This window comes from Chelonoidis abingdonii, chromosome 8 (assembly GCF_003597395.2).
Source record: "Chelonoidis abingdonii isolate Lonesome George chromosome 8, CheloAbing_2.0, whole genome shotgun sequence".
Lineage (NCBI taxonomy): Eukaryota > Metazoa > Chordata > Testudines > Testudinidae > Chelonoidis > Chelonoidis abingdonii.
Window position 1 is genome coordinate 53,474,051 of NC_133776.1, and position 21,405 is coordinate 53,495,455.

General features: G+C 45.7%; 1 protein-coding gene across 4 annotated transcripts in view; it reads right to left on the reverse strand.

The window, feature by feature from the left end:
- Window positions 1-9,827: 9,827 nt before the first annotated feature.
- Window positions 9,828-21,405, reverse strand: part of DZIP1L (DAZ interacting zinc finger protein 1 like) — a 38,229-nt gene continuing 26,651 nt past the window's right edge. For 3 of the 4 annotated variants that reach the window (XM_032772442.2, XM_032772441.2, XM_032772440.2), the window contains exons 12-16: window positions 21,071-21,263; window positions 19,927-20,137; window positions 18,276-18,475; window positions 15,231-15,370; window positions 11,229-12,864 (exon numbers count right to left, since the gene is read on the reverse strand). In XM_032772442.2, coding sequence (XP_032628333.1) covers window positions 12,685-12,864; window positions 15,231-15,370; window positions 18,276-18,475; window positions 19,927-20,137; window positions 21,071-21,263 — 924 coding nt within the window. In that variant the 3' untranslated portion in view covers window positions 11,229-12,684. Of the gene's footprint in view, window positions 10,104-11,228; window positions 12,865-15,230; window positions 15,371-18,275; window positions 18,476-19,926; window positions 20,138-21,070; window positions 21,264-21,405 lie in introns of those variants that run through there. The other variant, XR_004372567.2, reaches the window with a different exon arrangement.

Here is a 21,405-nt window from a genome sequence, read left to right on the forward strand (position 1 = left end):
GTGCAACGCTCCAGAAATCGACGCTAGCCTTGGACCATGGACGCACACCGCCGAATTAATGTGCCTAGTGTGGCTGCATGCAATCGACGTTATACTATCTGTTTTATAAAACAGGTTTAATTTAAATCGGAATTATCCCGTAGTGTAGACGTACCCTGAGACTTGCTTTTAACAGCTTGCTGACTAGGCTGTCTTTAACAATAAGCCATAGTGGTTTCATGCACTTTACTGGTTTGCCAAAGTCTCCCCGTATAGTGTGAGTGGAGTTTTCCATGAGCAATGGTGTGGAACTGGCATGGCCTATGGCTTTTCATAGAGGGATGCTTCTCTGGTTGGGCAATAGAGGGAGGAAGTGGTCTGATCAGGCCAGGAGGTACTTCTTGAGTTTATGTCAATGGACAACCTGATCTTCTTCATCTTCCCAAAGAGAGGATAGTTGAGGGATGACCAGTAGAGACTCCTTCCTAATTTCTTATTCCAGCTTTGTTTGGAGTGAGTTGCTGGTGAGGTCCTTCTGAAAGAAGGAAAACCTAGGGACTGATAAAATATTCCCATTGATTTCAAGAGGCTTTGGATCAGGCATCTAGTGATTTCAAGCAGTAAAAAGGAAGAAAGGCCCTGCCTTATACATAAAGGACATCAGGGTCAGGCATTATACAAAAGGGAAGCCAGAGAATTCCTTACTAATTTGTAGGGCTGGTCAACAATGAATGTATCTTCCATAGGAAACTTCTAAAGAAACAGAAAAAAAAAATTAATTTTGTTCAAAAATTTGCACGGAATTCTTTGATTTGCCATCAACATGAAATGGAACAAAGCATTTCAAATAGAACCAAATAAGATTTTGTTTCTATGGGTTTTGCATAGAAGTGGGTTTTGCATAGTGGGGTGGGAAGACCCCCAAGACCACAAGCACTGATATTATTTTAATCAAATGGAATAAAAACTATTTTTTTCTTTTGTTTGCAAATGAACAATTTTGTTTCGGTGGATCATTTTGAACAATGTGTGCATTTCATCCTGCTAATTTTGTGAGGTTTTTTGTTGCTGTCACTATAAATGTATTTGATTTTTCTCTGAAATACCCCTCAACTCATGAGTCAGACGAGACTAGTCTATGCAAATGCTTTTGTATACTATTTAGCTTGTTATAGATGTCATAAATGTGGACAGAACTTTACTTTCCACTGCATTGCAACTGCTGTAGTCATTTACCCTGTGCAAAGGAGATATAAAATGTTGCTATTGTTTTCAACCCATTTACGCTTACTTTGCACAGCTTTAAATAACTGCACAAGTCTGAGCAACACAGCATGCATGGCATCAGCAGGAGGCTGGGATTGAGGGACTTCCGCAGAGCTGTGTTTCTGGTGGGGGAGCTAAAGGCTGGAATAGTAGAGAGAGCTGCATATTGGGATGTAGGGACCCTTGATGTAGCTGTGGGTGGATGAGGACAGAGCCTAGGTATGGCCTAACAAGATGGTCTGCAAGTTAGAGGGGACTCCTTGGCTAGAATACAAGGGGACTGGTGGAGGGATGTCAGCAGAGCTGTGTAGTACTGGACTAGTGGGGGGCCTCTGGGGTGGGAAAGAAGAGCATATGCATAGCTGGAGGAGGGCAGGGGCTGGGATTAGCAGTGTTTTGCAGTTTGGTATTGAGCAGCATCACCAGAGCTTGGGATGCATGGCAGGACCCAGACAAACCCAAGCTTGGAATAGCAGGGGGTTGCTTGTTGGGACTGATAAGAATCAGCAGAGGTGAGGGAAGCCCAGGCTAGATTAAGGCATAGGCACTGTAGGCCTGTGCCTACAGGCTCAGCATGTTGAGGCTTGTGATTATGTGAGGCTCGCAGCTTTCACTGAAAGAAAATGTCCATGTATAACCCTGATGGTTGTGAAGAAAAGCCAGGAAATGTGAGTGTAGTGTAAGCAACACAGCAGCATCTGCCTGTGTCTGCAAAGAGCCTGAGACAATTGCTTTGTGAGGGGGTTCTTGCCCAGTCCTTTCAATATTGTGTTTACTCCCAGGACCCCTGCTCTGGGGGCCTGTCACAGTGCAGGACTCACCCCTGTGGCACTTCCTGCTGGTCATCTCAGGGAATTAGCATTTCCAGCCTCCATAGTGCCCTCTGCAGGCTGATGACCCACTGCTGCCCTCTGTGTCCTTCCCAAGACCCGGTGCCCCTTGTCTTTGGGGTGCTGCCCCCTGGCAATACTACCACAGTCTCAGGGTCTCTCCATCCTGAGGAACCCCCAACCCTCTCGCCCCATCTTGCCTCAGTTGTGGGATATTGCCAGTCACCATCTAGCCCCCGCTCACTGGGACAGACTACAGTGTAAAAGCCACTCATCATAGGCAAAGGGGGTTTGGACCTGTTGCCTCTGCCTACCTGTGGGGCTACTCCCTACATCCCCAATATCTAATTTGCCTTCCATTAGACCACAGCCTGGAGAGGTTTCCAGGCCAGAGCTCCCCAGCTCCCTTGGCCTTCCCCTAGCCCTGTTCCACTCCAGGTACCTTCTCTTAGCTCCCTGCAGCCAGATCCTTCAAGCTAGAAGGAGTCTCTGCCAGCTCCTGGCTCACTGGCCTTTTATAGGGCCAGCTGTGGGCTGACTGGGGTGTGGTCCAGCTGGCCTGCTTCCCCAATCAGTCTAGTAGCTGCTTTCTTCCAGCCAGAGCCCTCCCCAGGGCTGCTTTTAACCCCTGTTCTTTAGAAGTTGGGCCCAACAACAGGGCCCAACAACCCAGCCACAGCTGAGGACTCTGTATGGCAGGAGGGACAGAGCAGTGCAGTGCTGTTTTCACTCAAATAGGGAAACCCCAGCTAAGAAGGCAGATATGAAGGGTACCACACACTGCTATCCTGCTTATATGGGAAGGGATGTACAAAGGCCCTGACTGCCATAACCAGGGCCTGGCAATGAGTGTTTCTTAGGCCCATATTACTCCACTGTGTGGCTGACACATTACCACTGTTTTCAGTGGAGTTACACTAGGAAATTGGGCCCTGGGCTTTTTGCAAGGCTGACATCCCTAATGAAACTATTTGTTAGCATTCACCTTCTAATCTGTCATTTCAATCTGACTCAGATCTGGGTCTTAATCTGGTGTGGTGACTCTTCTCTCTAAACATTTACTGCTGTTGATTATTGCACCAGTCCTGCTCCTATCTGAACAAAATTAGAGCATGGTGGATAGGGTCTGATTCTGCTTCCAGAGAAACTAAGCCTAGAGGCCAGATTTTCAGAAGAGCTCAGCTGGTTGGGCATTGAGATCTTTGGGATATCTGTCCCCAGCTGTAGGTTCTGAGCCCACTTAGCTCTTAGGACCAATGACCAGAACCTGCCCCTAGAACTCTCAGCAGAACCTAGAAAATGAAACAATAGATATGTAGTGAGTAGCACCTGTAAATTATGAGGCTGGATTTGGAGTTACCCCAGTTTACATTTGCTGAGCACCAGGTGCAAGGATCTCAGAAGTGGGTCTCTGAGTGCTAAGAGGGCATCATCCATTAGTCACACAACATAACATCCTCAATTTGCATGCACAGTTTCTGCTTGTAGAAGGCTGGGCTGCCCTACCATCCATTTGCATTTGCTGTTAACCACATTGCATTGTCTTCTTTTGTTTTGGAATCTCATCTTTACAGGAAGAGGGAAAATCATTTTGAGTTAGACTTGTGTTTCTCTTGTGGGAGAAGCCAAACTTGTTTTCTAATTCTGTCACAAGTAAATCTGTGTGTAAAGGAATTACCAAGACCCTGAATGAGCTCTCCCCTGACATCTAGTGGTCAACATCTCCCATGATACACCACAGACTCCCCTTTTGTTGAACCACTATAGTGCATCATGGGAGTCCCATTACCACATGCATCATGGGAGACAGGTCAGCTGGGGAGTCTGGCTCATACAGGAGAATGGGACCATGAGACACCTGAACTACATGAAGCAACAGAACAGCATTTCCAAATTGAAAGCTTCAGTTTCTGGCTGAAAATTTTCAGTTTGGAACCAAAAATGTTCTCATTTTTTTACCCCAAAGAATTTTCCCTGGAAAGCAGACTCTCTCAATGGAAAATTTCATTTAATCAAAAATCCAATTTTCTATCCAAAAACCAAGTCAATGGGAAAATTTTCAACCAGTCTTAGTGTGATCATCATTTGGCAATCACTTCTGTATAACAATCATCCTAGGAGGCCCAAAATGATTAAAACTTTTTGAATTTCCTCATTGGCCACAAACTCCATGTTCATCAGCAGCACTGGAAAAAAACAAACAAACAATACAGAACATGCAAATAGCCAGACTAGAAATTACATTCTGGGTCCAGTCCAGACCAGTGAGGGACTGCCACCACTTGCCATGCAACCTGGGATGCCTCACCATACATTGCTGCTATAGGTCCCAACCTGGTTGCCTAACACACACCTAAAGAGCATGCAGGTCACACACCCTGAGTGTCTGTGTATAGCCACAGGCCCAGCAAACACCAGCCACACTGTCTCCCACCACCCTCGGTTACTATTTTCAGGGTAACCCCAACACATTTCCAGTCCTGAATCCCATCTCTCCCTCCCCCCACCAAAAAAAAGCATGGTCTGCACTATCTAGCCCTCTCTTGGACAGTCCAGATATATTAGGGCTGTTGCCCCTCTAAGGGGATCAGCATACAACAGCCTACTACCTTAAATGGCATTACTCAAAGAATCTAGAACTTTTTTTGTCCTTTTACTCAGTTTTCTCATGGTGACTTTTTGTCCTTTTAGTTGCAATTAAAGAATAAAACAAGTTTATTTACTTACAAAGAGATTTGAAATAAGTACAACTAATGAGGCATTAAAGTCAGAAATGGCTGTGTCAGAAGGTCTGCACAGGTTCCCTCCCTCTCATCCCTGTGCTCTGTTCTTAGGCTGATCAAAGAAAAGGGTCCCAACACCTCTTTCAGGTGTTTCACTTACATCACTTTATGTACAGTGCTTAGTGCAATCCCAATTTGCCCAACATCAATCCCCACACTGACCCTTCCCTAGGTCTTCTTGCTCTTAAGGCTTCCTGCAACCAGCAGAGACAGCACTGCAATCCCCCTATCTTCTCCCTGGCTAGCCCCCTCACTGAGCCTTTTCCTAGGCTTATATCTCCTCCCAATCACCAGCCCAGCTGGTTCCACTCAACTCAGCTGATTCCCCTGAGCCTGCTCTCCTTAGGGCCTGCAGCTGAGCTCCTTGGCGAGCGTATGGGCCCCTACACCCAGCAACTCTGTTGGGAAGGGGGGGGAGGAGCCACACCTTTAGCAGCGCATCCAAGGGGTTTATATCTCTGTCCTGCCACAAGCTACAAGAAAAATAAAGATAAAACACTTTCTAAATTTAGCAAACTAGACTTGTTTCAAGGCAAAATCCCTTACCATGTTGTTAGTACATTGCTGAAGAAACTCTCAGGCCAGGGGCTGCTCCCCAAGTCCAATGGCTGTTTCTTTTGTCTTCTCAGGTGAAAAGAGAGACAGAAAGGGAGCAAGAACTTGGGGTGTTTTTTCCCCTCACTTTTATAGTTGTCATATTTTGGAATGCATTTCTTTTAGAGTGACCCTTGATAAAGTTCTTTCCACTGAGAGCAAGGAGACATGGAATCTGGTGGGGGAGAGGTTTGCTAAATTGCTTCCTGAGATGCATGTCTGTTTGTTCCTTCCTTGCTAAAGACCAGTCACTTGATAGGTGATGGCCCATCAGCTTTGATGACACCTGGCTGGGGAGTCAATTTGTCTTTTGTCTTTGAGAAACAGGCTTACCCATTCCCAAGACTTGTCTGGTAAACATGCTTCAGTCATGATTTCAGCTTATGTTCATAACTTTACATATAATGTTTCTACATACATTTCACTGTGATATTATTTACCAGCAAGTTATTAGTTTTCAAAGAATACCTTACCAAGCATATTTGTGTGCAAAGATTATTACAATAATGTGTAGGGTGTGAATACAGGGGTGCATTCTGTCACACCGGGTCAGAGAAATTGTCCCACTAGCCCAGTATCCTGTCTCCAACACTGTTCAATACCAGATACTTCAAAAGGAGTGAACAGAACACAGCAATTATCATGTGATCCATCCCCAGTCATCCAGTCCCGACTCCCAGCATCTGGCAGTCAGAAGCTTAGGGACACCCAGAGCATGGAGTTGCATCCCTGACCATCTTGGCTTATACTTTTGGCCTTCTGAATATCTCCTGGCAACAGGTTCCACAGGGTGACTGTGCATTGTGTGAAAAAGTACTTCCTTATGCAGGGCCGGCTTTATGAAGGGCAGGGCCTGATTTGAATACCCAGCGGCAGTCCAGGGCTTCGGCAGCACTTCTTCTTTGTCTAGTTGCTCTTCAAATTCTTTTTTGGCTTGCCTAATTATACTTTGGTTTGCCAGAGGTTATGCTCCTTTCTATCTTCCTCAGTAGGATTTAACGTCCAGTTTTTAAAGAATGCCTTATTGCCTCTAACCACTTCTTTTACTCTGTTTTCTCATGATATCTTTTTTTGTCCTTTTACTATTTTTTTTTTAATTTGGGGAATACACTTAATTTGAGCCTCTGTTACGATATTTAAAAAAAAAAAAAGTTTTCATGCAGCTGCAGGCATTTCATTCTTGTGACTGTTACTTTTAATTTTCTGTTTAACTAGCTTCATCATTTTTGTGTAAGTCCCCTTTTGGAAATTAAATGCTGCTGTGATGGGGTTCTTTGGTATCTTGCCATCCACCCCGAAGGATGTTAAATTTAATTATATGATGGTTGCTATTGCTGAGTGGTTCAGCTATATTCACCTCTTGGACCTCCTGTGCTCCACTTAGGACTAAATCAAGAATTGGCTCTCCCCTTGTGGGTTCCCAGACTAGCTGCTCCAAGAAGCAGTCATTATTAGCATCTAGAAACTTCAGCTCTGCATCCTGTCCTGAGGTGATATGTACCCAGTCAGCATAGAGATAGTTGGAACACATACACGTGCACTGATAAAACTGGTTGTGTTCACTGAATGTGCTGAAGTGTGGCAGAGGCTCTTTCAAGCATGAAGCTGCATTGTTTGTTTGCAGGTTGGAAATGATTTATCCAGGTCAAACTTAATTGATTTTGATCTAAAGACTATTGCAACCTGTGGTGATGCTTAATTAATACAGCATCATGCTCCATGGGAGTGCTAATTGAATAACAGAGGCTGGTAAATAAATTTCCAGGGTTCCTAGCAGAGGGTATTAAGGGTTACCAAGACCTGGAATGCTGGTTAAAAGATAGATCAATCTGTTGAATATCCAGGTTCCAGTTAGCACACTACCGTAGAGCAAGCGTATGATGCTATTTTCAATCCAGCAAGTATAGAAAGGGACCCAGGCATTCCCACTGATGGCCCCCATTGCGTGGCGTCTCTTGTTTGCAGCCATCCCTAGCTGGCCCACAGATTCTTTTCTTCTTCCCCTCATTTATGAATGCTGGGCTACCTGCTCCTTTCAATGAGTTTTGGTTCTCCCGTTGGCCGGGTCAGTGAGACATGAAACTTTGGGAGTCTCTGACTGCTCTTGTGGTCTTTATGGTTCTTTCCACATGTTCCTAGACTCTCTTCACTGAAATGGTTAAAAATGCTGGCCAGGGCCATGAGAGCAGCTGCCTTGGAATCCCTATTACAAAGTGGACATCAGTCTAAAGGCCATTGTTAGGCTTCTAAATGGGATCCATATTCATAGATTCCAAGGTCAGAAGTGACCACTGTGATTCTCTCTTCTGACCTCCTGCATAACACAGGCCAGACCCCTGCCCCTAAACCATTCCTAGAGCAATGACGTGTGGGGAGGGGGCTGGGCTCAGGCAGAGCCAGGGGAGTGGCAATGGGAGCCAAAGCCTACAGGACTGCGTGTGGTGTCTCTAGATGAGAGAACCAGTGTGGTCCAATGACTAAGGCAGCAGCTGAGCAATTCCATTGCCCTGCTGCGTGAGTCACTTCACCTCTTTATGCCTGTGTTTTGGCTGTTTAGATTGGAAGATCTGCAGGGTCAATCTCTTACTATGTGGCTGTACAGTGCCTAGCACGATGTGCTGAGCTGGAGGTACCAGAAATCATTGATAACAGTAAGGGAGCTACACCTAGGGAGTGGCAGCTTGTGGCCCATGAGTTAGGAACTGGATTTGATTTCCTTAGCCCATGTGTATTTACTCTAGCCTGAGAAGCATTTCAGCTAACACCTTGGACCTGTGACAATGTAAACTCATTTACTATTCCAGAGCATGTTTGGTGGGACTCTTTCATTTGTTTTCCCCAGACAAAAACTCCAAAAGGAACTACTTAAAAGAAAACCCCACTGCTGAAACAAACGTTTTACTGAAGGAAGCATTCAAAAATAGGCTGATCATCAGCCAAAGGATAACATCTGTTAAAGTAATTGTATAGTACCTGGCATAGCTATGACACTGTAGCCATAATAAATAATTAATACAAATAAATCATAATTCTTACTTAAAATGGGAACATTAATTAGTGCTGTGGTGTATGGAACATGCTTCCATGTTTTCAAATAGGGTTTGCACTTGTTTTGAGATTGTTGGTTACCAGGTATCTTTAATATTTTATGAAAACTCAGAAACGTCATTTTGCATTGAATTTCTATTTCCATTCTCCTAAACTCAGACTCTTTTACAATCCACAGATGATGAGACCAGACACGTAAAATGTTAGCTTAAAATATTTTTTCCCTAATGACAGAGGCACTAGAAATTAAATTGGTTGAAAAAAGTGGGAAAATATAATGAATTTTGCTGTCAATTTGATCATTTTTTAAAAAAAATGAAATTACAAAAATTTAAAGCAGCTCTACACTTGGTTGAAAAAAGGGGAAGGGTGCATGAAGATTGTAAAAATGTCACAGATTTTCCTGTTTTTCAAATTTACAGAAGTTAGAAATCTGAATTGTCAAAATTCTCTCATACGCAGCATATAAGTAGATGTACAAAAATGTATAGATTTCCTGGCACTTACTTCATTTTTAAGGCTAAATTTACATAGCAATACTCATTTTTTGCAGTAACTTATTTACATTGACTATATCGATTCTTTGGATAGGGTCCTCCAATAATTTAAAAATAAGAAGGGGAGAAAAGCTCTGATCTGCATTTCTGTTCAGCTGCGCACAGGCAAACTCCCTTCTAGAGCAGGAAGGCCTGGTTGTTTCCTATCATATGGAGGGTGACATAACAGGAAGAGGATAGATCCAGCAATGGCAATCTAGCCAAGACTGTCAGGGACACAACCCCTGCTCTGGTGTCCCTAACCCTCCAAATGCCAGAAACAGGTACTGGATGAAAGGGGAGGGATCACTTGATAATTACCCTATTCCCGCTGAAGCATCTGACAGTCGTCACTGTCAGTAGACAGGATACTGGGCTAGATGGACCATTGGTCTGACCCAGTATGGTCGTTTTTATGCTCTTAAGAGTCCTTTTGCTATCTAAAACCAGTTCTAAACTTATTAACAGATGTTTTTGATGGGAATACTAAAGGGACACCATTCATTTAATCCCCCCTCCAAGTCTGACACTTTTTCACATACTCTTCTTTCAAGCAATGCTTCGGTCTCTTCAGTGATGCCAATCTGAAAACCTACTTTTGTTCCTATTTTTCCATTAAATTTTTACTTTTGACAGCACTATTTGTCAAGTCACTTTGTGTTTCTCCTTGTCTAGTCAGTTTCCCTTAGCAGGAGGGAGACAAATCATATTTTTAAAAAATGAAAATTTGATTGTACAACAAAAAAGTGCAGGCGGACTCAGGGGCAGGGTTAATAACTGGGATAATTTTTAAGTGTTTTAAAAAGACACCCAATTTCAAAATGAAAGTGTCCCTTGAACACAGGCAGTTGCCTCTGAAACACTTATCTAGCAAAGCAGTTAAGCCCAGCTCCTCAAAGGTACCTAGCTCCCTCTGAAGTACTTTTCAGGATCTGGGCCTTAAACACAAGCATAATATCAAGCACCGATGCACTGAAGACAGTGGGACCATTCCAATGCTAAAGTGCTTTGCTGCATCAAGGCCTGGGAGCAGAATAACTCTCTTGCTAGAGCAACACAGAGGAACTCTGCAACAAACAAGAAAAACACCCTGATTAGGAAGGACGGTGCAAATCAGTAGCAGATATGTTGTAAAGCAAAGGGAGCTACAGCAAATGCAATGAAACCTTATTAAACCTTTGGAGTCTGTGGAAATATATCACAGCCTTGTAAAAGTATCATGGAAAGCATCCTCAAATGAGTCAGAGGTAGCATTTGGGAAGGCTGTTATATTGTTATGTAAGTAATACACCATATCCAGCCATTCTAGTCACACAGGCGGCCAGATCTGTCATTAAGGCACAGCTAGCACCCTACCTCCCTTGAGATTCAGGACGCACTTGCACAGAGCAGCTCCTGCACTCTGGCGTGGCCACAGACTGCAGAGGTCCCTTGCCAGTGGGACACTAGGAAAGTGTTTGCATCCTCCTCCTTTGTGAACCTGAGTAAGGCACAGCCACAAGCCACCTTGCAGATATACCTTAAATTCACAGTGCTACTGGCCGTAATGGCTAGGGGCCGTGTTCCTCTGGTGCAGCTGGGGAGATTCTGAGGCATTGTAGAGTTCATTGCTGAACCTTGTGGATTCTCAATACACAGAGTACACAGTACACAGGATGTGGTTTCATTTGAACTTCCTGTGCTTTTCAGCGCATGACACTGTGGAGCTGATCCTCGGCACTGCACCTTGTGTAACACTTTATGCACATCCAAGGGGAGGATCTAAGCAGCTACTGTTCTGACCAAGTAATATTTTACGCTCCTTGGTGTAAGCAGCAGCATAAGGTGCAAGCTCACAGAGAGCCGGGCTCTCCGTATTTATGTGACAGAGCTCCGCTGCTTTCTGTAATGTGCTTTACATAAGTGCACCTGCTCTAGCAGATCTGTTACTGCAACCTGCTCCTGAGTTTCCAGCAGCAACCTGAGTCAGTACTAAGTAGAGCAGCCCTGCTCCTTTCTGAGGCTATGGCGCCATCGAGTGGGCGTTTCTGTATATGTGTTCCCAGAGAACTTGCCAAGCATTCCCAGCTGTATTAGTGTTTCCTTTAAAAAGAACAGGAATACTTGTGGCACATTAGAGACTAACAAATTTATTTCAGCAGGAGCTTTCGTGGGCTACAGCTCACTGCATCCAAAGAAGTAGCCCACAAACGCTCATGCTGAAATAAATTTGTTAGTCTCTAAGGTGCCACAAGTACTCCTGTTCTTTTTGTGGATACAGACGAACATGGCTGCTACTCTGAAGTGTTTCCTTTGTCACCCTCTGCATTGCTTTGTCAGCTGTAGGACATGGCTCATCGGAGCTGGTGTACTCTGTCAAAGGGAGTAGCTGCAGCCAGGCCAATGCTGAGGGGCCTGTCCCTGCAGCACTGAGAGGGTTAACAGAGTCCTGTTTCTTGTATCTTATCTTTTGCTCCCCGGCTATAAAATCAGGGCCTGATTCCCACTCCTAGGGGAACACCTCCAGTGTGAGGTGGGGAAGGGGGATAGAAACCTGCTGAGGCTCTCCTTGTGGAGAGTGTTCCAGTGGGGAGAGGAGGTTTGCCCACTGCAGAACAGGCCACGGAGCCAGCCCAACCATCCCATAGTTTGGGAGGACCAGCTGTCCATCTGAGACCCTGTGCCCCAATCCCTCCTCCCACGCCTGCTCCGTGGCAAAGTGCCTCCTACGGAACTGAGCTGATGGGGCCTTGCAGCCAGCAGCTTTCACTAGGATCCCTCATACAGGGGGCTCCCCAGAGCAGACAGTGGGGAGGCATTAAAATAACCTAGCTATGGCCTGTATTATCTTTTCATGGAGACGTGTGCAGGGCTGTGGGGGTCCAAAATGCTTTCCCATCCCTCCCAGGGCCCTGCCCTATCTCCCCGGCCCATCTTCTCCCCCTGGCAGATCAAGAATCACCCACCACAGGACCTGGGGGAATGGGGGGATGATGCCACCAAGGCAGCTGACCCCCTAGCCACATGGAAGGGGTTGATCTTACTGTGAATCTATGCACAATAAGCTGTCTGTTGGGGATCTCTCTGGGCAGGAGGAGTGAGGGATTCCTTCCTCCACTTGGCTGAGGCAGGGATGAGAAGCCTGGGGGCTGCCTCTGCAGCCTTGATGTCACAGTGGCCTCCATACTATGTGCGACCCCTCTCCAGAATGTCCAAAGGATGGCAGCCATGTCCTTCCCTTGCCCCCATAGCCCTGTGTATCCCCTGAATGCTGACCCAGACTCTTCCCTCCATATGCTCAGCCCACTACTTTCTTCACACTGGTGGCTGGGCAGCAGAATGTGCCCCTCCACACGCAGGGGTGTTGAACTATACGTTTTTCCAACCAGCCCAGGAGACACTGACCCGCACGCACTGTGGAGAGGGCACCTGGGCAGCCGTTGCAAAAATGCATCATAGCTAGGTAGCACTTGGGGCCATGGGACAGGGATTCCCATTCTGATTGCTCTAAACTGGTGGGTTGTTTTTAAATTGGAGCCCAGTGCCTGATATTCCTATAGTAGCAGGATTCCAAAGCCTTGTGGCCACATGGCAGGAACTTCCAGCTTTGGCACTGGGCCCTGAAATCCAAGCCCTTGTAGGGCACGGCGAAGGGGGCTGTCAAGCGAGTCACCAGCCTCCAGCCCTTGTGCTGCTGGAACTCCAGATGCTGGTGCCTTGCGACCCTGTCGAGTCCCCACTGTGCCTCACAGCTGGTTGCCGCTGCTGCTTCGTCTGGCTCTTGGCGTCCAGGAGTTGGGTGATCTCTTCAAGGGAGGAAGTCTCCAAGTCGCTGTTCTCATCCACAAACTGCATGGGGAATGAGAGGAGACAGAATGAGCAAATACGGTGAGTGTGAGCTGGTGCCGTTTTGCTGATAATGGCCTGGCTGATTGCAGGGGGCTGGCATGGGGTTAGTGTAGTGCTTGCCCTTTGCACCCATGGGAGCATTTCCACGTGGCAAGCCTTCCTTCTCAGCCAAATAAAAATGTAGGTTTATCAAATGCTTCCTTCAGCTATTGGTTTTCTGTTGCAGCTCCCCAGCACTTCCCAGGGCCAGGCAGGGCCATCTGTTGCCCAACAGCAGAATTATTTGTAGGGTCAGATTATGGAGCATGAACTATGAGGATTCCCTAGGAAACTCAAACAGTTATGGGGCTGATCAGGCTGTTGGGATCATCTAATTTGACCTCTTGCATAACACAGGACAGAGGATCAGCCTGGGATTTCTGCACCAAGCCTACATCTTGTGGGTTGAACTGGAGTGTATATTTTAGAATGAGACATCCAGTCTTGATTTAATGGATCTGAGAGAGGAACTGGGCAGAGATGCTTGAAGTGTGTCAAGTTACAGAATTTTCATGACATTTCAAAAACTGGAAAAAAAAAATACTTGGGGAACAATGTTGAGACAGTTGCAGAAAGTCTTCCCCTGAATCTGTTCCTAAACAATCCCTCATGACCTCTTGCCATTGGGCACTGACATTCACTTTTGGCTCGGCATCTGTTTCAGTAAAACCAATGACATCTCACTCATTGAATAGGTCTGATACTTTATGTAAATTACAGCTACAACACAGTCTTCCCAGGGATCTAAGGACCCAATCCTGAAACTGGATTTGCCAGGATAGTTCCTTGTACCCACAAGTATCTTATAGCAGGATCGGGTTACTTTACACCCAAACAGAGGTATCTTCGTATTTTCTTGGGCGAGATTTGGCCTTACTTTGCATGTCATTCATTTACCCCACTCTGAGGACTGTTTTCAGGTTCCTACTGTGATTTCAGTAAGGAATCCCCTGTGTTAGTGGCTTGGCTGGGATTATTTCTGATTTATCCCACAACACCATGTTGTGCCCAAGTTGCATAAGAAGCACAAGATTTAATGTGATGATGTAATCTGATGCTTGCTAGACACTTTCCTCTCACGTTCATGGGTTGCAAATCATTTTGTAAATCTCACTCTTGGCTTTCTACTTTGCCAGATGAAGGCAGAGAATCTCCTTCACATTGTTGTAAAGAAACTTTTTGATATGATCAGTGGAACTGTTCAGGGAAAGTAATTTTAAAAAGCAATAAGACTTCAGTGCTGCAGCCATTTATGATAAATAGTTAGCGTAATTAAAATTGAGGTTACATATGTCCCATTTTAGTAATCTGATAGTTTTTTCATCACGTCACCCCAATTAGCTCTGGACATGTTTCAGAGACTGCTGTTTAATTTCATTCCTAGGCATTTCATGTCTGTCTGTAACCATGTGAATTTCCATTTTCCAAAGATGGTGAATAGGCAAATATTTGGAAGGGGCTACAAAATAACTGGATGATGAGGCAGATCCTCCACAGCTGTAAATTACCATCACTCCTCCAAGCAGAGACTGTCTATGTGACCAGGCTGCTGGGCCGATTTACACCAACTGACAATCAGTCCCATGGGGCTAAATGCTGAGATGTCAGCACGGCCACATCTAGATCTCAAGGGCTGGTTCTGGTAATGCTGCCAGATCTGCAGCTTCACAGGCTCTGAATCCTTGGGGCAGATGGAAATGCTGCTGTGATACCCACTGCTGTTGCTCCAGTGCAAACTTCTGTACAGGATGAGCTGGCCTGGGGAATCTGGGATTCTCTTTCCTCTAGCTGGGGTATATTGCATATTCTGCCCCCCTCCATGAAATTGTCCTAACTCCCTATACAAAGACCCACATGGTCTGGGACAGGTTCCCTATTCTCACCCCTCAAGCTCCATGGCACTCTCAACCCTGAACCAGTTTCTGTGGTAGAAGTGTTCTATGGGGAGGTGTGGGAAGAAGGGTGAAAAAAATCACACGCTGAGTCTTCGGCTTTGCAGCTGGGGGGCCCAAATGAACAGCTGAACCAGGGACACCAGATTTACCTGAACCAACTATGGGGCTCTCTAGACATCACTGAACTATTGTCAGCCCAGAGCATAAACACATATTCCTCCTACCCTATGTGAATGGTCTAAAACTCCTTTCCCTACCCCAATGGCTTGTTATTTTTTGAGTCTCTGGCTATACAGTGGCTTCCACTGGGAAATGGTTTGAGATGACGCTCGTTTCCACACTAAATCATTGCATTCCCAAATACCAGACATTTCGCTTTCTCTGCATGGTTTGCCCAGCTTTCTCCAAAAGTCTGCCTGTTGCACAAGGTACCTGGAGTTGCTTGTCTGAGTGACTCACTTTAGGAGAGTCAGAGGGCAAGTCGGGGAGGAGTTTTTTCCCACCAGCAGGCTTCTTTGCTGGCATGCTCAGTGTGTGCTCCAGTTTTTTAGCCATTGCAGACACCAGCGTCCCTGCACAGAACACAGCTTGTTAGAACTGGAATCCAGGGCCCTGCCGTCACATGGTTAATATCACTGCACAAGTGAATTGCTTATCAGGACTCAGACTGGATGGGAAAGGATTTCTTTCCAGACCCCTTTTCCAGTTTAAAAGGGAATGTGTTGCTGGCGAAAGGTGTCAGTGATGGAGCTGAGAAACCAACTATAGTTTATAGTACACAGGATTGAAAGGGACCTCCTGGGTCACTGAGTCCAGTCTCATGCTTTCTCAGGCAACTCAAATCATATTGCCTGCAAACTTACCAAGCTCCATCTTCAAACAATTCAGTTGTTTACCCTTAGTGCTCCTATCAGGTGGCTGTTCCAAAACCTCACTCCCCTGATGGTTAGAAACAGTCCTAACTTCCAGCCTCAATTCATCCATAGGGTAAAAACAGTCAGCTGCAGGCTACCACAGCAGTGTGCCTCAATCCTGAGTTGCTAAGGCTCCTGCTAAGCACTGGAGCTGCTAGTCCATGTCTAGTCAGGCCTTCCAAAAAGAGCTAATGCGAACTCTCGTTGCGGTGACAATTTTTGTGATGCAGATGGCTGGCAGCTAGGCAGTGGATAGAAGCCACCCACTCATTTCATAGACAGGGCTGACTAGCAGCCAGGGAAGAATGACTTTTGTCCACACCTGGCCTGGTTCAGCTCTGAACTGCTGCCTGCACATGAAAGGCTTTGTGGCTCATGGCCAATCACTGAGATTACCCAGTTATTGGAGATGTCAGTGCAAAGTACTGACATCGTGGCCAGTGGAGCCACTGGGTCATTTCCATGGATGCCAAGGCCAGAAGGAACCATTGGCACCATCCAGTCTGATCTCCTGTGTAGCACAGGCCAGAGAACTTCCCCAAAGTAATTCCTAGAGCAGAGCTTTTAGAAACACAGCCTGTCTGGATTTAAAAATTGTCAGCGACAGATAGGGTGACCAGATGTCCCTATTTTATAGAGCTAGTCCTGACATTTGGGGCTTTTTCTTCTATAGGTAGCTATTACCTCCCACCCCCTGTCCCAATCTTTCACACTTGCTGTCTAGTCGCCCTAGTGACAGAGAATCCACCACAAACCTTTGTAAACTGCTCCAATGGTTTAGGGCCTGTCTAGTGACCTGCAGTTAACAGATTGCCAGTTAACTCAACATAGTTAGCATGTGTATAAGAAATAGTCTTAACATGCCCCAAATACCTATTCCAGGATAAAAACACCTCTAGCTGACCATGGAGCTGGGCATAGAGTGAACCATAAAGGCAATAGTTTTCACTGCCAAAACCCATTGGTTTTACTGTGGTTGAAGTTGTCCCTTCATTAATTAATTATCCTGCTGGAAAGCCCTAGGGGAGACAAGGCTCTGAAGTTTTTACTACGAGAATGGTCGGTGAGATCAACACTATACCTCTCCCTGTGGTTCACCTGTGTACAAGGTTTATAGCCTTCAACAAATGCTTGGGGAGCATTCACACAAGCCTAAGAAACCTTTGGTGCTACACAAGTCCTTTGTGTAGTGCCAGGTAAAACACCTTTGGTGTATACAAGTCTTTGCCAATCATGTACGTCAGGAGTGTTGCTTAAAGGGACAACTTCAACCTGTGAGACTAAAAATGTGGTACCCAATGTAACACACTTGCCAAATGTCTGTTTCTGCAGTGCCTGCTCCACAGATGAAAGATGCCTGCTGCTGCTCCCAGGCAATGGACTTCATTTAGCTCAAGCAGGAGAAGCTGGCGCATTGGATCTAAAAGCCTTGGATTTATTCCCCACTGGGGATTCAGCTAGGGAACTGTGGTATCTACTACAGCACCTCAGGCTTCTGTAAAAGTAGGGAGCTAGTTGAAATAAATGATTCTCTCTGCTGTGCATTTGACAGCCCTTTGTATATAGTTTGTTTCATTGTTTCCCTGTATAGCCAGTTTCTGTCTTGCCTGAAATGCACCCCCCCCCCCCCTCCAATAAATCTCAGTAGAGCAGCAGAAAACCCCTGATATTTGTTCCCCAAAAGCACTGTTTAAAAAGACAGCATATCCACTTTCAAGGGTGAGCTAGCAGAAACTAACATTTTAGTCCATTTAAAAATGCCAAACTGAGAGGTCCCTTTGAACAACATTATTTCTTACACCTAGAGAAGATATTGAGAAATCCCCTGGATTAATGGCAAGGCCTGTTCTAAAGGGATAGAGAAGGAACCATGCACTCCACTCTCTGGGGATTAAGAGGGGAGTGACTGCATTTTGAAAGCACATTAGTGTTAATCCCCTCGCAAAGGCTCTAATCCAGGAAGGTACTTGTGTACATGTGTATCTTTATGCAGTGAATAGTCCCCTGGACTTCAGTGAGACTGCTCATGTGGATTGGGGCCAAAGTGACTTAGTAATGGCTCTGCAGGAAAACAGAACCTGGTTCTGTTTCCCATGGGGAGGAGTACGTACCCCAGAGCAGGGTGAAGGCTACCTATCTGTGAACACCCCTTAGCAGAACCAGCAGCGTGCCACTGCAACTGACTTCCAAGAGTGCAGATGCATCAGGACAAAGTCTTACTCCTGACACACTCAGTTTGGCACCTCTGGGTCTTGTGTTAGGAAAGGCAGGGTGAGAAATGTCCTTTTCTGGGACCTTGGCACTAGTGCATTTAGGATTCTATTGCTGAAGAATGACCACCCCATTCTCTTCACAATCAGTTTCCCCCAGGCTGAGAACAGGGGCCAAATAGACACTAACATATAATTACCCCTTTTGTTGGCTTAAGCTGTCAAATGTAGAAACAGATGTGCATGCAAATTTCCTCTTTCCTTCAGTATCAGGGCATGAACTATGATGGAGATTTCTGATTTTAGTACACTAACTATATTCTGATAGATTAACATTATTATTTATGATTCACCTGTTGGAGCGGTTCCTATGGCTGGGCTGGCTTTTCCCTCCGAGGAATCGATGTCAGACCAGTCTGATGAGGTTTCATCATTCTGGGTCAGCCTCAAAGGCGTTTGCATTTGCTGCAGGATGACGGGATGTTTGAATTTCACAGGAGTGAGGCTGGCCTGGTCCCCCCCCGAGTCCTCCTCAGAACTGAAAGGTGGGGTGCTGAAAGTAAAATGATGGAAGAAGGAAAGGTCGGACATGGAGGACGTGGAGGGCTCTGAGCAGCTGGGTCAGAAATATCTGAGACAATCTGTGATGAGGAGACTGAGACTGTTGTCATTAAATACAGAGTGGCAGTGTTTTGGCTAGAAAGCTTGTGTGTTCAAGTCCCCTGGTGGGGCAAGAGCATTTGTACAACTAGCACTGAAACTCTGAACAGCAAGGTAGAGTACTGGAACAAATATTGGGCCTGTTTTCCTCTTCTCTCCTTCACTCCAATCCCACTGGTACCTGCAGCAGCTGTTCCATGCACCTCAACCTTGGCCTCAGCACCACACCACTTTCAGGGCCAGGCTATCACAGCTTCAGTACCTAGCTTGTTCCCTACCAGCAGGGGGAGCAGGAACTTCCGACTGCCAATCCATTCTCTTCAGTCCAAAATGCTGCCACAAACACTCAAGTATTTTGATCAATTTTTGGCCTATTTCCAGCCCATCTTCAAAACCCTCAGCTGGCTTCCTTTTCCTCCCAGGGGCAAATGTGAGCTTCTTGATCTCACTTTTAAAACCCCACACTACTCAGTTACTCCATACCTCTCCTCTGTCATCTCTTATCCCCTCTCAGTTGCCCTCTTCATTCTGCCTAAGCAGCATGGACTCTCCATTCTTGTCCTTCTAGTCTCTTTTATTACTAGAGCTACTTGGAAATGTCACTTTTTTGTCAAAATAGAAATGTTCTGAAAAAGTGTTGACATTTCCTGTAGAGGGGGAAAAAACCCAACACAAAGCATTTTGATGATGTCAAAATGTCCTGGTTTGATATTCTTGGAATGGAATGTTTAGACTTTTCAGTTGGAAACAAAATTAATTGGGTTTTATTTTATATTCTATAATACTTGAAAAAGGAAAAGGTTAAATTGGAACCAATGTTTAGATTTTATCAATGTTCCTATGGACCTCCAGAACATTTTTTGAATTTCGTTTTTGGGAAATTGTCATGTTACAACATGTGGAAGCTCCTTCTCTGGAGGTTTTCAAAAGGAAGCTATATAGTCTTGGATGGTTTAGACACAGCAAATCCTGCATCTTACCAGGGGGTTAGATTAGATGACCCTTGCGGTCCCTTCTCACCCCATGGTTTTATGAATCAGAGTTAGTGCTGGTGTATCTACTTGAGCTTGAAATTACACCTCCATCCTGAGGGTAGACATACCCTCCGTAGGACCTGCCGGACAGACATTTCAGGTCCACCCCACGCAAAGCTTCCTGCCACAACAAATGATATGCGTTTGCACTGCATCTAGCACAGTGGGGCCCTGGGGCTACTGCAGTATACATCGTAATACAATAAGGACGTCCAAGCTCGGTAGGAGGCTGCTCCCCCCAGTAAGCATGCTAGTGAAAGGCACGAGTGCAATGTCTGTGGTGAGGATGCAAGGTGTGGATAGGCCTCACCTTGGCTGCTGGATGGCAGCATGTCGTGGGCTGCTGGCTTTGCTTTGTGGCATTACTCTGGGAACCTTTTCTGGGCTGTGGGAATAGCTGGCTTTGCTCCGAGGAGTTGGTTTGGGCGTCTCCTTCGCATAGGGCTGTAACTCAGCTTGAGGCATTCTAGGCTGGGCAGATGCGACCCGGCAAGACGACAGTGGGCTTTTCTGGCTTTTGGCTGGAAAGGTACAAGGCATGCTGAGAGCAGAGGCTAGATGGACCTTTGGTGTGACCCAATATAGACATTCTTTAACACCTACAGACTGCTTGACCCATGCAGGTATTTGCCCAGTAGCCAGGATTAGTGCTTGTAAATCAATGCTGCCAAACTGGATTGGCTTAAGAAAAGAAAGAGATGTACAAATTGAGTGGCTGATGAGAACTGCCACACTTTACCATCTAACATTCTCAAAATGTCACACAGCCAATGTAGCCAGTGTTAGGTGATTTCCTTCCCCTCCCCCCACCATACATCCACTTCACAGTGGGATGAGAGGTTGACATATGTGACTCTGTCTGATCTTTGGCCAATAAAGTAACTCAGCTGGTGTAACAGAGAGCTGTTTTTAGGCTGCTCTAAACTGTGCTGAAGGATGTTTTGGTCCCTAGCTGGCCCAAAAATAGAGAAGCAGAAAGGTGGGTTAGAACCACCTTCCTTTCCTCACCCCACCTGTACTGTCCTTCTGATATTTCCTGTGTGGCATTCCACTAATGTGTGATGATATTGTGCATTGTGGATCCCTGTAACTCCCATTCAATGGTGATAAATTGGCTCTCTGCATGTTCTAGCAACAGGCAGAAGGAAGAGAGTTTGCGGACCAGGCTTTTCTTGCAGCTGTTTTCCCTTTGAGCTCTTCCCCCCAGCTTCCCAGAGCTGAGAAGTTTGTGTTTTATTTTTATATATATCTATTTTTCGCAAGCTCATTCAAGGCAAGCAGTGCACACAGCAAATGCAGATGGTTATTTGACCCTGAACACAATATCTATCTTGCCCAGTTTTCCTTGGGGATGCACAATGGGTCACGGAAATGTCTTGTGATAATAGCACTATGTTGGGATTGAACTCTTGTCTGCAGCACAGGTTTCCAAAGACAGCATCACAGCTCTTTACCTGAGACTACTGAAAGTTGCTGTGGCAAAATGCCATCATCCTTCTGGTGCTGCTTGACTTTCCAGGTGACCTCTCGTACTAGCTTGTCCCTCAAGCTGAGGAGATTTGGAAATTTCTTGGCCTTCTGCTGCTGCTGAGTCCTTACGAGGGAGCTCAGATTTTTATAGGTCTGAGCTGGAATCCCCTTCGCAGCCTAAAGCAGAGAAAATTGTGGGTAACATGATAACCACCCCGACATAATTCTGACACTGCCTCAGATGGTGAAACAAGCCTTCTCCCCTAAGGTCTCCATCACCTCTGAAAGAGAACCTGGCCTTCTGCAAACTATGGATCTC